The following is a 17,084-nucleotide window of genomic DNA, read 5'->3' as shown; positions in this document are numbered from 1 at the left end:
TCATCGAGTGTTCTGCCTATGTTTTCTTCTAAGAGTTTTATAGTTTCTGGTCTTACATTTAGGTCTTTAATCCATTTGTGTATGGTGTTAGGAAGTGTTCTAATTTCATTCTTTTACATGTAGCTGTCCAGTCTTAATGGTGAAAAACTGAAAGCATTCCCCCTAAGATCAGGAACAAGACAAGGGTGTCCACTTTCACCACTATTATTCAACATAGTTCTGAAAGTCCTAGCTTCAGCAACCAGAGAAGAAAAAGAAATAAAAGGAATCCAAATCAGAAAAAAAGAAGTAAAGCTGTCACTGTTTGCAGATGACATGATTCCCTAAATATAGTATCAGAAAATTACTAGAGCTAATCAGTGAATTTAGCAAAGTTGCAGGATACAACATCAATACATAGAAATCACTTGCATTTCTATATACTAACAGTGAAAAATCAGAAAGAGCAATTAAGGAATCAATCCCATTCACCATTGCAACAAAAAGAATTAAATATCTAGGAATAAACTTACCTAAGGAGACAAAAGAACTGTACACAGAAAATTATAAGACACTGATGAAAGAAATCAAAGATGACATAAACAGATGAAGTGATATTCCATGTTCCTGGCCAGGAAGGATCAATCAACATTGTGAAAATGACTATACTACCAAACTCAATCTACAGATTTAATGTGATCCCTATCAAATTACCAATGGCATTTTTCACAGAACTCGAACAAAAAATTTCACAATTCATATGGAAATACAAAAGACCCCAAATAGCCAAAGCAGTCTTGAGAAAGAAGAACGGAGCTGGAAGAATCAACCTTCCTGACTTCAGATTATACTACAAAGCTACAGTCATCAAGACAATATGATACTGGCACAAAAACAGAAATATAGACCAATGGAACAGATAGAAAGACCAGAAGTGGTATTTATTTTTGAGTATAGCTTTCCCTAAAACTTCACCTGTATGAAACCACTTCTGTAACTTTTATTTATTATTATGTTTATTCTTATGTCCCAGTTTAACCATCATGGCTGTGGAATTTAGCTTCTATCATAATAAACCAGCAATTTAAATTTGTTCTTTGGATTATATCTTTAGGATTTACTATCAGATTTATAGCAAGGAACACCTTTGTGTAAATATTGGACTTTTAGTAAAAATAAGTCATAACTTACAGGGAATGACTTCAGTTCAGTTCAGTTGCTCAGTTGTGTCCGACTCTTTGTGACCCCATGGACTGCAGCACGCCAGGCTTCCCTGTCCATCACCAGCTCCCAGAGCTTACTCAAACTCATGTCCACTAAGTCGGTGATGCCAATCAACCAACTCATCCTTAGTCGTTCCCTTCTCCTCCCACCTTCAATCTTTCCTAGCATCAGGGTCTTTTCTTCACATCAATTGGCCAAAGTACTGAAGTTTCAGCTTCAGCATCAGTCCTTCCAATGAACATTCAGGACTGAGTTCCTTTAGGATTGACTGGTTGGATCTCCTTACAGTCCAAGGGACTCTCCAGAGTCTTTTCCAACACCACAGTTCAAAAAATGACTTAAGAGGCACCAGAAAACTCCTTAATTCCAAGTGGAAAACTGAAGGTCATTTTTTCTTTTTTTTTTTTGAGGAAAAGAAGTCAGTGAAAGTGTTGAAGGTCAAAGAAAGGAAGTTTGTGTTTTCCCAAACCACAAGGCAAAGAATGACCTCAAAGAATAAGTTTTCTGTCCTAAGTATGACCCTAAATAATGGGGAAAGGAGGTAATAAATATCATAACAAAAATTTTATGAAAAAAAACAAAAGAAGAAAATTATTATGACCTATGGAATGTGGTCTGTAAAATATATTCATTAAAATAATTTTTTGTTATTATCGCCTTCTGGGATGTTAGAATTTTATTTGTATTTTAATTTCACATATCATCCTTTCTTATTTCACAAAGTGCTCCCCATAATAATTTCGGGTGATACTGGGATGAAATTGAAAATGAAATGAAAAACTGAAAATGAAATGCTGCTGCTGCTGCTTAAGTCACTTCAGTCATGTCCGACTCTGTGCGACCCCACAGACGGCAGCCCACCAGGCTCCTCCGTCCCTGGGATTCTCCAGGCAAGAACACTGGAGTGGATTGCCATGCTACTAATGAACAAATACTTTAAGAAATATAAATATTTTTATAGCTCTCTATCAATTTTAAATATCCATTAGGATCTTATATGTCATAATACACCAAATAATAGTTTACTGTATCTCTTTCCAACTATAATTTCACATTTCTTATCCAATAGCAGTTCCATATACTTCAAAAACAAAAATTTTTCCTTTGCCTTAACACAGAACCAATCTGAACATTGTGTGTGACATTCCCACTCTTAGCCACAAGATGGCCTTGCAAATCAACATTTTGCAGATACACATTTCTCAGGGTGGACTGATGATTTTGTTTCATATTTCTTTGTTATATTTTAACATATCCTTTATTTTTCTTTTCCATTAGCAGTGAGAACTAGTAAGAACAAAACAGATTACAAAAATTTACCTTTCAACAATGTATTCTTTGGGTTGTTACCATGCTCTCTCATTTATAGATGTTTCATCTAGGACAATGCAAAAATTAATCACACTTACCTTACTCTGTAGATGTTATCATTATTTAACTTATTTTGGAATATTTCAGTGCTTTAGGTTTAAGCTAAAAATATAGGTTACATAGTGTACTTACCTTGGGAAATTCCATTATAAAATCATAAGCATTTGCTTCCTTTGCTGCTTTCTCAATGTCTTCATTAGTCACACCATCTTGTCCATATCTAATATTGTTATTAATGGTGGTTCCAAACAAAACAGGCTCTTGGCTGACCACTCCAAAATGTTCTCGATAATGCTGCACATTTAAAGTTCTGATGTCATTACCATCCACCGTGATCTACAAATCCAAAGGAATGAATCATTGTGATGCCTTTCACTGCATTGGGTTAAAACCTTTTTTACTACTCCAAAACATAAGCTGAGAAGCAGGTTGTTTCAGGAAACAAAGACTGACTATATTTTGATAAAATATGTATAGCAAGTACATTGCCAATAGACTTTTTCTGGTAGTTGGGAACTAATAAAACCTAAAAAAATTGACTTAAAATTTGGTCAAACTATATGAATATCTTTACTCTACCACATAGACTATAACCTGCCAGGTTCTTCTATCCATGGAATTTTCCAGGCAAGAATACCAGAGTGGGTAGTCATTCTCTTCTCCAGGAGATCTTCCTGACCCAAGGATTGAACCAGGGTCTCTTGCATTACAGGCAGATTCTTTACTGTCTGAGCCACCAGGGAAGCCTATCACTAAGGCTAACATGATCCACAGGCCCTAACATGATCCACAAATTAGGTATTATGAGGATATATACTCTAGGAGTCACAAATGTTATTATGCAGACACGTGTAAAAAACTTCAGTTTTGTTATTTTAAGACTTATGTGACCTCTGCATTGTTTTCTAGGAAATGTTCTTCCTTCCTTTCAATACCACAATCCTCTGCAAAAGATAAAAGTGCATTTTACTCCCTGCTACAAATAATCTTAAATGAACGTTGTATTCCCCATAGATAATGCCATTATCCATTATCCCAACATATTTCAATGACAGAAGCCAAGGTATGATAATCATAACTCTGGTATTTCACACCAATTGGTATTCTGTCAGGGCATGCAACTGTTTTATATACGGAATACTTAGCCAATAATTTGTTCAATATTAGCATGAATACATAGGTCTAGTATACTCCACATAAAGACTTAAGATGTTAATTTATGTTTCAGAAGAGTATATTTTCTTTTAAAAGTAACAGTTGAAAAACTGAATAGAAGCATTACAAATTATGCTTCTGTGACTATCATAGTCTTGTTTTCTATGTTATTTACAGGTTAAAAAATTAAGTGCAACATATGGATGATGCAAAAAAATGAGTGCATATTTTCTACAGATGTTATTCTATTGGGATGTTTTGAGAGACTGAAACTCTTGTTAAGTTCTGGGTATTACAAATTACTAGTTATTTTTCTCTGCAGCATTTATTATCTTCTATTATATAATTTACTGATTTTACTTATGGTCTGTCTCTGCTTATTAGAATGTAAACTTGATGAGGGCAGAGAGGTTTTTTTGCTTTGTTCAGCAGTGTATTTCCAGCACATAGAACAATGTCTGGCTCTTGGTAGGTACTCAATAAATACTTGCTAAATGAATTAATATGCAAGAGAGAAAACAATATGGCTTCTCTCCCAGCCCCACTGTTAAAAATTAAAAGTTGACATAGCTGTAAGTTCCCTGTAACAGGTGGGCATTTCCACATCTTGTTGTGTGGACTGTACATGATCTTGCTAGGTGCACTTACAAAGCCGTCATCAGGATCATATAACCTCTGCAGAAGCTGGACTGCTGTACTCTTCCCACTGCCGTTGGGGCCGACCAAGGCTACTGTCTCTCCAGACTTAATTTTGAGATTCAGACCTTTCAGAATCTATTGAAATGTATGGGAGAGAAATTCATAAAAGTAGGATAAGTAAGAATATGATTTGCCTATCTTCAGAAATTTAATGTATAATTACAAACAGAAAAATTTTGGCACTTAAAAACAAATTTAGATCTTGTTATGTTTGTTTCATGTATGTGTATAATTACCTACACAATTTTGGAAAATAACAGTAAAAACTAATCATCTCTCTATATAAAAAGAAGATCTAAGTTGAATACTCATAGACTATTAACTAGCCACAGCAACTTTTCATACTTTTCAGTCAAAATACTTCATATGAATTTCATGACTACCAAGTTAGAGAAAGTTGTATCTTCTAACTTGGAACAACAGGAATGAAACCTTGCCAGATATCTCTGTGAGCAGTCTAAGGAATTTCTTTCTTAGAATATATTTAACACTGTTGCAAAATATATTCTAAAGTAAAAACAACTGGCAGGCTTCTTCGGGATTGGCTGGAATAGGATTTCACCACTAGACAGCCTCCTTTTCTAGTGGTAGGTCTCACATGAACATTTTAACTTAGGGGTGTAAGGATTTTTATACTTTTCTCAATAACTGGGGGCTGCTACCAGCAGTTAGTGTCCTGGGACCTGCATTATGAGAGAAACTCCAAAAAACTACCCTCTCAAAATGACAACAGTAATCCTGTTGAGAAACTCTCACCTATCTTTGCTTACATTTTCCCCAAACATGGGAATATTCTCTTGAATTCTTTCACTTTGATCTCCACATTTGTAAAGAAAGAGACTCTTTAAACAGACCAAAGGCAAAACCTTCGAAGGGCCAAGCAGAGAAATTCTCTAAAAGAGATGAGAAATAAGGGAACCCAGTGGGAGTACCTTCTCTCCCATCTGCAATTTTACTCTAGAATTCACTTCTGTTCTTTCTTTCGAAGGATCTGTGTTTTGTTTATTTAAAGTGGGTGGATTTTTTTTTCAGGGGGGAATTATTCATTTTTAAATTTAACAAAAAAGGCTATGTTTCAAAGGTTCATTAAAAAAAATAGTTGTTTCAAACCCAGAGAGCTCTTTACCAAGCAATGTACCGGAAAAACTGCTGCTTAAGTCTCCAGGAAGCCAACCCAAATGTAGTTGCAAAATGGAATTAAAATGCTCTATTTATATTAAGAAAAATGATGGAAGACAACACTATTCCAATAATGATAATTGAGTAACAATTTTTTAAAAATAGTGATCTTTGAAAAAGATAATTTCAATCAAAGACCTAGAGAAAAATAAGGTGGTAAGAGTAGGTAAATCTTTTTTTTGATGCAAATTATGCAGGGGATATTTGGACACTTTAAAAGAGAGTAAAGTTTGGTGGCATTAGTAATTTTACCTATTTCACTTAAAATCATCCTTTTTCTATAAAACAGGTATTTTATTAGGAATTATTACTTGCAGTCTTTAACAGTAACTACTTTTTTAGATAAATACACTAATAAGATGAAAAGATGAAAACAATAGGACAGACACATTTTTACTAGTACTTGTCCAAGACTGAATGATAAAAGGAGAAAGATGCACTTTATGCTGAATGGTGTGTGTGTGTGAGTGTGTGCTTGAGTAAAAGTAAGAGACAGAAACTGAGGCACAAAAGCTGGTGTAATAAAGGCCTTAGGGAAGGGAAAGGGGAAAGACACGACATATACACAATTCCCCCAGATTAGAAACTTCAAAAAGTTCACGAGTTGTCTATGCTGAGTGGGAAAATATCCGGGGACCACCAATAGGTGGCACCATCAATTCAAGACATTTTTTGCTGTGCTCGCAAATTCAGAGTGAAGGAATTCCAGGGAGGTGAAAATACTTTAGTCAGTTGAATACAGAGAAGAGGCTGCAAAATGCAAGTAGTTCTTCCAGAGTTATTTGTGCATTTGTGATCTATCCTTCCTTCTTTCCTTCTCCTCTTTCTCTATGTGTCTCTATCTCCATCTCTCCCCTCAAATCTCTAAACAAAGTAGCCAAATCTTGGTCAGATTAATCCTAAACAATTTCGTTAAGAAGTGATCGAGCCAGTGGAAAGTAATATTAGAAAATTGTACATTTCCATAATTAAATTTTACTTACCTTGATAGATGGTCTTGATGGATAACTGAAAGAAACATTTTTAAATTCCACAGTTCCTTCTATGCATTCCAATTTATAGCCTGTTGTTGAAAAGTTATCTATAGTGGGTTTCTTGGAAAAACAAAGAGGGCATTATAAATCTTAGAGAAACTAAGCTGACACTCTCTATATTCTAAAAAGTAGTTTAAAGATGTGTTTTCTTTTACAATATTTTCCTTTCTGCTTTAGAAGTGCATTGAGTTGGATATGAAGGTTTTGATAAAACACAATCTCCTTATAGAAGAGTTAAAACAATTCCTCTTTCCATAGCCAATTGGTCAACATGGACTTTGTCCATCTTTTCGTTTTAGTGAAATGAGTGTGCCTGTTCTTGGGTTTCCTTCTTGCAGTAATGATAGTTATCTTTCAAAGCAATTGGGAGTCTTACCTTATCAATAATGTGGAAAATATTAAAGGCGGCTCCTCTGGCTACAGTGAACGTTTCAAAGTTAGGGGCTGCTGCTCCAATACAATAACTACTATGGATTACGCTAAAAAAAACCTACAGAAACAAAAAATAAAATTTATCCTTCACAGTTACGTAAGAGGGACAACAGAATGAAGTGTATACTTGGTTGAGATTCAGAGGGATTTTAGAGAAATTAGATAGGAAAGATTGGAAGATGTTGTCAAGCAGAAAGAACATATTAGTTAATCCAAGTGCATTTGGCCTTTTCTTAATGTTGAAAATTCTAATTGTCCCGTAAGCATCTTGTTATTACCTGTGGGGAAGCTGAGCAGAAAAATCTGCTTACTGAGGAGTGCTGGCCATACATGAACCTGCATAGGTGAGGAGGTGAGCTGTACTCTCCTGCATGCTGGTTAACTTCTTAACTTTAAAGGGAAAGATGTTATAGATTTCATTGTCTTAGAGATGCTGTACTGTTCTTCCCCAACTTGCCTGATTACTTGCATTAGTGGACAGTTGTCCATTTTAAGACAGACACATCTCTGCCAAAAGACAAATAAGCAAAGAATCTCACAAGCTAAGTGCTAGTTTCCCTGTCTTATAGATGAGGAAGCTAAAGCTTAGCAAGTTAGTTATACACCTAGAGTCACGCATAAATTGAGGAGGAAAAAGGTGCTAAAAATTTCTCAAACTCAAGTTTGTTTACCAGAAATTAATGAATAGCTTAAAGTCTTAAATTTTAAAGTCTAAACTTTAAAAGATGACTTTAGTTGACAGAAAAGAAATCTACATAGATGGGAAGGCCAAATGAGAACTAAAGTATATCGGCCAGATCCATTTAGTTCAAGACAAATGACTCTTAACCCTGGACTGATATGTTTATTATTGAAACTTAGGAGCGTAAGTGAACAAAATTATAATTTAATGTATAACCATTAACAGTTTAAAAACTCTAAGTTGTGATGTTGAACATAGCTGTATATAGTTTGTTTTAAACATTACTATGAGCTGAAAGACAGAGGAAGAGTAGGAGAGCCCAATCTACAGAATATTTCCAGAAGAAGACATTTATCAAGGTGAATGAAGAGTGCCCTCTTATCTCAGCAAGATGGAAAGAAAACAATCTCACAAGAGACTGGTCTTTTTGACTCCTGGATTAAGATGATTCTAACTCCCAGTGGAGAATTCAATTATGATTCTTTCAAAAGCGTCATGCTTTAGAAGACACTAAATCATACTGGATGAGTAAATCCTGACAACGTACAACTATAAAGGTGCATACAAATCATTTGAAGGAAACAAATATTTGTTTATTAAAACACTCATCTTTAAATATTCACTATCATTCAAAGAGAAATTTTTAATAAACACTAGGTAAGAAAAGATTATCTAAGCCAGTTACCTTTGTTCTCAAATAAGACTTACAGCAAGAACAGTTCCAATGGTATAATCAGGTTCTCCACTAAGAATCAAGGAGGTTCCATACCAAAAAGCAAGTCCATAGGTTCCATTCATAAAGAAGTATACAGCTCCAAGAGAGAGTTTTGAAGCAATAGCTTTTTTTATGCCAACATCCTTTGCATCTTTTAGATTCTGCGTGTACCTTTAAAAGACACAACAAAATATAATAGTCTTGAGTGATAGTCGCTCAGTCGTGTCTGACTCTTTGCAACCCCAAGGACTATAGCCCATCAGGCTCTTCTGTCTATGGAATTCTCCAGCTAAGAATACTGGAGTGGATTGCCATTTCCAGCTCCAACTTTGATAAAGTGAAACAAGTTGCTGAAAAACAAAGATTCTAGCCATGAAATGAGTCCATAATTTTCCTCTTCACTTTAGAGGAATAACTTTGGGATGAGGATTATTTCTGGGAAGAGATTTGCTGTCTAAATTTTGACAATTTCTTCAAATTCCATTTCCATTTAATTTTCCTCAGGTAAAAGTTAAAGTAATTATTTTTGATATGAATAAGATTAAGAGCAGGATCACACTTAGCAGAATAATTTCCATTGATCTTTGCACTGACCTCCTTATTCTGATGTCTGTGTATATATGTGAAGAGATGCCTGGAATGATAGTCACTAAATATTAATTATGTTTTTCTGAAGAGGGTGAAACAAGGTGAGTTATTTTTCTTCTGTATATTTCTCCAATGGCTTGAATTTCTATAATATGGGTGTAACAATTTCACACAAGTAATAAAGTTATTGATCTTATTTAACAAAACAGAAAAACAACCACCAAAAAAAAAGTTGCAGCTGTGATGTCAGACAGAGATGTGTTCCCATCGCAGCTGGACCACTGACTCCTGGTGGAAATAGCCTTGGGGGAAAATAAAAGCAAGTGTGTATTATCATAATTAAAGAAACAGACCTTTGAATTTCTTTCTCCTGGGCCCCAAAGGCTATGACTGTTCGGATTGATGACAAGACTTCTTCTGCTACAGCACCAGCTTTGGAATAGGCATTTAATTCCTTACTGGATAATGAAATAACTATCTATAATAAACAAAGACCACAGTTACCTAAGAATAACTTAGGGTAGACAAATACCATATGCTATCACTTACATGTGGAATCTAAAAGAAGGCTACAAATGAACTTATCTACAAAACAGAAATAGAGTTACAGATGTAAAAAATACATTTCTGGCTACCCTGGGTAAGGGTAAAGGGGACAAACTAGAAGATTGAATTTGACACATACAAACTTATATATATATATATATATAAAAAATAGATAAGTAATAAGGATCTCCTGTATAGCACAGGGAACTCGACTCAACACTCTGTAATGGCCTATATAGGAAGAGACACTAAAAAGGAATGGATTTATGTATATGTATAACAGATTCACTTTGTTGTACACCTTCAGCTAACACAATATTGTAAATTATACCCCAATAAAAAATAAAGTGTGCTTGATTATCAGAAAAAAAAAAAGAATAACCTGAGATACAATGCGTAGAGACTTTAATTCAGGTAGAATCTAGAATGACAAAATTTTACTATTGAAAAGATGCTTATAACATTCTAACTCAGTCAGTTTGCAAATGAGGAAATCAATGATGACAGATACTGATTTTTTAGAATGTCATAGCAGTAAATAAGCTTAGCTTAACATAACCTAGAGTCTAAATCTCTGTTTTTCCTTCTAATGGAGCTTCACTGTTTTTTCTCTATATTTTTAAAAGCGTAGAAAATGAGTATCTATCTCAATACAGTTTGGAAAAATTTGATTTGGAGAAGGATATCAGGGACATGGTTCTTCTTAAGTGTATTTTGGAAATTAGTGTGCCTGATTTGACTTGATTTGATTTCTTACTATGTAAAAAGAGAAAAAGAAAAAGACTTCCCAAGGGCGAGTTAGAGAGCTGTAGCAAGAAGAGGAATGAGAGAGAGAGAGACTATTTCTTGGTGATACTAGTCAAGTTTATTTGATTTCTCAAAATTTTTAATCAGCAGGTGCCTTTTTCTCTATTATACATCTCACTTACTATTCCTTTAATAAGTGAAGGATTTAATTTAGTAATTAGCATAACAGTTCAATGAAAGGAAGCAGGGAAATTGTCCTTTAGGGTTATGAGTCTGTAACTGTGGCTTGCTCACACAACAAATCAATCCACTTCCAAAATACACTCCACATCATTGGAACTAATTTTATATAAGACATGTTCAGATGTTTGTAAAGCAGAAGGTATTATAAACTGAGTAATCCTCATTATTTACTGAATTCACTTAATAAAGATGGCTATTTCTATAATGTATCACTGAAGGGGAAGCTGCACATAGCAAAAAACCTTATAGTGGGTTGGCCAAAAAATTCATTTGGGCTTTTCTGTAACATCTTATCAAAAAACCCAAACAAACTTTTTGGCCAACCCAATACATATCCAGTATTCAATAAATACTTGTCGAATTAAATTGAATTAGAAGATGCTAGAAACCATCCAGCCTGGCTTCTTCAGTCGTTTAGATAATTTTGACTTTGCTTCCTATTGCAACCAGTTAATAACAAGAGCAGACCTTAGTTTTCCCCACTGCTGTTCTTTTTAAACTCATTGTCCACTTCACTTCTTGGGAAGACAAAGCTCTGATTTTAGTAACATGGGTAATTTTCCTACTGAGGGGTCCTCATTTCTAGTAAGCTGAGGATGAGGATTTTGACAAGGGTTACAAGGTAGACACTAGAACTCACTAAATAAAGATCTGTTGTCTAAACACCCAAATCTATTGTGAAGGGATTTTTAATCACAGAATATTTTTTATTGCTGAAAGTTCCTGTTTGGTTGAATTTGTATATAGCTAACAAATAAACTCAGTGAATTTTATGGTTTTGACTTCCATAAAGAACAATTAGCTTTGAAAAAATTTTAAACTCAGTTCACTTCAGTCACTCAGTCGTGTCCGACTCTTTGCAACCCCATGAATCGCAGCACGCCAGGCCTCCCTGTCCATCACCAACACTCGGAGTCTACCCAAACTCATGTCCAAGGAGTCGGTGATGCCATCCAGCAATCTCATCCTCTGTCGTCCCCTTCTCCTCCTGCCCCCAATCCTTCTCAGCATCAGGGTCTTTTCCAATGAATCAACCCTTCTCATGAGGTGGCCAAAGTATTGGACTTTCAGCTTCAACATCAGTCCTTCCAATGAACACCCAGGACTGATCTCCTTTAGGATGGACTGGTTGGATCTCCTTGCAGTCCAAGGGACTCTCAAGAGTCTTCTCCAACACCACAGGTCAAAAGCATCAATTCTTTGGCACCTAGCTTTCTTCACTGTCTAACTCTCACATCCATACATGACCACTGGAAAAACCATAGCCTTGAATAGATGGACCTTTGTTGGCAAAGTAATGTCTCTGCTTTTTAATATACTGTCTAGGTTGGCCATAACTTTCTTTCCAAGGAGTAAGCGTCTTTTAATTTCATGGCTGAAATTAAAAGTGATTTTGTGAGACTCAAAAAATAAAGTCTGACATTGTTTCCACTGCTTCCCCATCTATTTCCCATGAAGTGATGGGACCAGATGCCATGATCTTAGTTTTCTGAATGTTGAGCTTTAAGCCAACTTTTTCACTCCCCTCTCTCACTTTCATCAAGAGGCTTTTTAGTTCCTCTTCACTTTCTGCCATAAGGGTGATGTCATCTGCATATCTGAGGTTATTGATATTTCTCCCGGCAATCTTGATTCCACCATGTGCTTCTTCCAGCCCAGCGTTTCTCATGATGTACTCTGCATATAGGTTAAATAAGCAGGATGACAATATACAGCCTTGACATACTCCTTTTCCTATTTGGAACCAGTCTGTTGTTCCATGTCCAGTTCTAACTGTTGCTTCCTGACCTGCATACAGGATTCTCAAGAGGCAGGTCAGGTGGTCTGGTATTCCCATCTCTTTCAGAATTTTCCACAGTTTGTGGTGATCCACACAGTCAAAGGCTTTGGCATAGTCAATAAAGCAGAAATAGATGTTTTTCTGGAACTCTCTTGGTTTTTCGATGATCCAGCGGATGTTGGCAATTTGATTTCTGCTTCCTCTGCCTTTTCTAAAACCAGCTTGAACATCTGGAATTTCATTGTTCAAGTATTGCTGGAGCCTGGCTTGGAGAATTTTGAGCATTACTTTACTAGCGTGTGAGATGAGTGCAATTGTGCAGTAGTTTGAGCATTCTTTGGCATTGCCTTTCTTTGGGATTGGGATGAGAACTGACCTTTTCCAGTCCTGTGGCCACTGCTGAGTTTTCCAAATTTGCCAGCATATTGAGTGCAGCACTTTCACAGCGTCAACTCAAAAACCCCCAAACAAAACAAAACTCCATCTTTCAAGAGTACACTGTGCCTCCAATCTAGGAAATGAGTATACACATTGGTAGTATTGCCAAAGACTTAACATGGAGAGAGATATTAAGGATATATTGGTGCAAGGATATATATATTTTGCCCTTCACAAAAGGCATTGATTTCAAAACCAGACTGTAAATAGATTAATATCTTGTAAAGAGAATAATATTCACACTATAACAGTGATAAAATATAATTTGTGTAAATACATAATTTGTTTTAAAAAATTGAAACAGACTGATATAATATATAAACATATACATTAGCAGACTTTTTTTTTTTAGCAGACATTTTAAATGGTAATTCAGAGCCTTATAAAATATAAATTTGGCATGGTTGACATAAAAGAGTCACATAACAGCTTAAATGTTTACTGTTTTAGGATTTCTCCATTCTGTTCTAGTGAAATTAATTGAAACACATTTATCTAGGAATTTAGAATACACAAGATTTTCCCAGCATTCAATGTGTAGTGGCATAAAACTTTATCCATGGTAGTATTCGAAACTGCATTAGGTTCTAAATGAAAGGGATATTTTTAGATGTTAGTAAGATATTAAAACCAGACTTCATTGTAGTCAAATCACTTGAAGATAGAAAGGTGGTTAATCATGAACAAAATCAAATGTATTTGGGACATATAATATTCTTTCTTATTTGGGGACATATAAATAAATAGAACTGCCTTCTTTTTATACAATCTCAGTAAAATATCTTCACATTCTTGCTTTCAGTCAACACTGCATTAGCCATCTTACCTACCCTAGAAAATATGGCTGCTGAAGCAATTATAAGAGGGGATGTGGACAGAGTCACCAGTGTGAGTTTCCAGCCCTTCACCAAACCAATTGCCAGGCCAACAGAAAAAGTAGACATGTTTTGAAACAACAGAGCAATCTTGTCTCCAATACCATCATTGATTTTGCTGATGTCACTGAAATAAGAAAATACATGAAATTAAGTCATTTATACATCATGTATAAGAACAAAGTTGATAAACTACACATCCATTCTCTTACTCAGTCATGCGAGTATTAAGTTCACCGATGTCACAACTGTCAAACCAGCTGATGTCCTGAGCCAAAACTGAATGAAAAAACTGTTTTCGAATTCTCTTGGTCTGTCGTGCTGCAGTCATAACCCAAAACGAAATCTGTATGTAGCCAAAAACCAATGCAGTAACTCCTATTCCAACATAATACAAGGTTAACCTGAAAACAAGATTATTGGAAATTTTAGTGAAACTGAAGTACACCTTTTTTTCCTTTGTTACCAAAAAATGAAATTTGTCATATTTGATTAAGAGAGTTTGTGCTAAAGCATATAATAAAAAATAAACCATCATCAGAAAGACTGAGTATGCTGATATAGGAATCTAGGTTACCCTTGTATGACATTCAGAATATATCTCTCTTATATTATTAGCATAGATTAGTATTTCAAAATATGTTTGTTAGTTACAGTTTCTTCCCATATTTTTAATACTTTCATTTGAAAGTGCTAATTGATGTAATTATTATAGTTGTATGTGGAAAAGGGAGAGTAAAGAAACGATAGTAGTCAAAAGCATTTTATAAAATGCTTTAAATATATATTTAAAATGCTTTAAATATATATATATATATATATCATTAAATCCAAAATTATCCAACTTAAATAATTTACCCTGAGGAAATATGTACAAAGATTAATCTAGATGAATGTTTATTGTAGCATTAGTACATAAAATTATAAACATTCTAAATATCTAACAGTGGGAGGCCAGATAAGAAATGTATTCATTTCATGCAAATATCTATGGGACACAGCAAGTTTAGTACTAAGGGGAAGTTCACAGCAGGCCTATAAATAAAAAAAATCTCAAATAAATAATCTAACTTAACACCTCATGGAACTAGAAAAAGAAAAAGAAATGAAGCCTGAAGACAGTGGAGAGCAGAAATATATGAAATAGAGACTAAAAACAACAGAAAATATCAATGAAACTAAAAGCTGGTTCTTTGAAAAGATAAAATTGAAAGGCCTTTAGCTGGACTTACCAAGAAAAAAACAGGCTTATATAAAATCAGAAACAAAAGAGGAGAAATTACAACAGATACCAAAGAAATACAAAGGATTATAGGAGAATATAATGAACAGTTATTTGCCAACAAGTTGGACAACCTAGAAGAAATAGATCAGTTCTTAGAATCAGACAACCTTTCAAATAAACAAATGGGATGACATCAAACCAAAAAGTTTTGCACAACAAAGGAAATTATCAACAAAATAGAAAGACAACCTACTGAATGGGAGAAGATATTTACAAGTCATATATCTAATATTATATATATATCAGGAGATGCAGGTTTAATCCCTGGGTCGGGAAGATCCCTGAAGAAGGAAATGGCAACCCACTCCAATATTCTTGCCTGGGAAATCCCAAGGACAGTGGAGCCTGGCAGACTACAGTCCATGGAGTCCCAAAAGAGTTGGACAGGACTTAGCGACTAACAAAAAGGTGAATCGGGAGAGTTAGTGAAGATAAAAAGAATGATTAAGAAAATTTCCTTTGAGGAAATGATATAATGGCTGGGATTCAAAAGAAGAAATGGAACTAGCCATAAAAAAGCAAGAAGAAGAGCATTGCAGGAACAGAGAAGGGCAAGTAATACATTCAGATGCAGGAAAGAGCTTACCATATTCCCAGAACAGAAGAAGTCCAAAGTGGTATGAAATTATGAGGCTGGAGAATTTTGCATGCCATAGGGCTCTTAGCTATGGTGCACTACACAAGTTTTAGTCCAAGAGAACCGAAGACCGTTTAAACATACAATGTCCTTATCTATTCAACTTTTAAAGATTACTCTGGATCCTCTCAGGAGAATGGGTGAAGACAACAACAAAAGAAAAAAAAAAAAAAGACAGTTTAGATAGGAGGCAATTGCAATGGTCACAGTAAGAAAGATGGAGTCTTGGATGTAGACAGTGGAAGCTGATTGCAAAGAGGTAGACAGATTCTAGTTATATTTTGGAAATACAATAACAAACAAGAATTGCCAATGTATTGGATGTGAGGAAAGCAGGAAGGGAAGAAAGTAAGCATAACTGCTTAGATTTTGTCTTGAGCAACTGAGTGAATGGGGTGCCAATTACAGATGTGGGCAGCTGACAGTGGAACAGATTTGCAGGAGATATCAAGTGTTTTGACTTAGACATAAGTCTGACATGCCTATTAAACATCAAAGTGGATATCAAGTAACAAGTTGAAAATGAGAAGCTGGAGTGCTGGAGAGGGGTATCCGCTCGAGATGAAAATTTGAGTCAATAGCTGATAGGTGGCAATTAAAGTTCTGGCTGAGATCATCCACAGAGACAGAGAATAAAGTGTAGATATCAATAAAAAAGAGAATAAGACCAAGGACTGAGCTCAAGTACTCTCCAAACATGGTAGAGTTTGAGAAGAAGACAAAGAGCCAGTAAAGAAAGCTTGAGAAGTGGCCAGTGAGGTAATTGGAAAGCCAGGATAGTAAAGTACCAAAAAAAGCACAAAGAGATGTACATTTGAGTCTCATTATTCCCAGATTCTCTGTTGGCAAATACGCCTGTTCAATAAAATTTACTTGTAACCCAAAAATCAGTTATTGCTGTTTTCATTGTTATTTATGGACATGTGCAGAGTGGCAAAAGTTTTGAGTCACCCAACATAGATAGATGTTCCCAGCTGAGGCTGAACAAGGCAACATTCTGCTTTTTTGTTTTAGCTCTCATTGTTTTGTTGTTGTTGTTGTTGTTGTTGTTCAGTCACTAAGTTGTGTCTCTTTGCAACTCCATGCACTGCTGCACACCAGGCTTCCCTGTCCTTCAGTGTCATTTTTGTGATCTAGGTAGTGGCAAATGTTCTCATTTTTGTGTTTTTTGTTGAGGATTTCACTGTTTAAAAAAACTCTCAAGAAGCAAGTTGAAGTCCTGTCTATTGTTCTTAAGTGCAGGAAGCTGTGAAGTGCCCTATGGCACATGAAAATACATGTGAAAGGCAAGTGTCATTCAGACATGAGTTACAGTGCCGTTGACCATGAGTTCAATATTAATTGATTAATGAAAATGTTGTGACTGGAGGTTCACAGAAACCTAGAAGTAATGGTTCAGTATTGGTAGTTCAATGTTCATGATGACTTTAATAGAAGATAATTATTACAATAACGAGAATTGACTGTTTTCTAAT

The 17,084-nt window shown here is 35.2% G+C and overlaps 1 protein-coding gene across 4 annotated transcripts in view; it reads right to left on the bottom strand.

Moving 5' to 3' along the window:
• Nucleotides 1-17,084, bottom strand: part of ABCB5 (ATP binding cassette subfamily B member 5) — a 144,023-nt gene that overhangs the window by 92,920 nt on the left and 34,019 nt on the right. For all 4 annotated transcript variants that reach the window (XR_014067562.1, XR_014067563.1, XM_081536770.1 and 1 more), the window contains exons 5-12: nt 13,900-14,091; nt 13,643-13,814; nt 9,412-9,536; nt 8,464-8,641; nt 7,018-7,131; nt 6,591-6,701; nt 4,378-4,503; nt 2,707-2,910 (exon numbers count right to left, since the gene is read on the bottom strand). Coding sequence is in view for 2 of the 4 variants with exons in the window: in XM_081536770.1 (XP_081392896.1) it covers nt 2,707-2,910; nt 4,378-4,503; nt 6,591-6,701; nt 7,018-7,131; nt 8,464-8,641; nt 9,412-9,536; nt 13,643-13,814; nt 13,900-14,091 (1,222 nt within the window). In the remaining 2 variants the exon portion in view is untranslated. The remainder of the gene's footprint in view (nt 1-2,706; nt 2,911-4,377; nt 4,504-6,590; nt 6,702-7,017; nt 7,132-8,463; nt 8,642-9,411; nt 9,537-13,642; nt 13,815-13,899; nt 14,092-17,084) is intronic.

This window comes from Giraffa tippelskirchi, chromosome 10 (assembly GCF_054371585.1).
Source record: "Giraffa tippelskirchi isolate mGirTip1 chromosome 10, T2T-mGirTip1v1.2.pri, whole genome shotgun sequence".
Classification (NCBI taxonomy): Eukaryota; Metazoa; Chordata; class Mammalia; order Artiodactyla; family Giraffidae; genus Giraffa; species Giraffa tippelskirchi.
The sequence above is the reverse complement of the archived record's forward strand: the minus strand, read 5'-3'. Positions and strand labels throughout refer to the sequence as shown.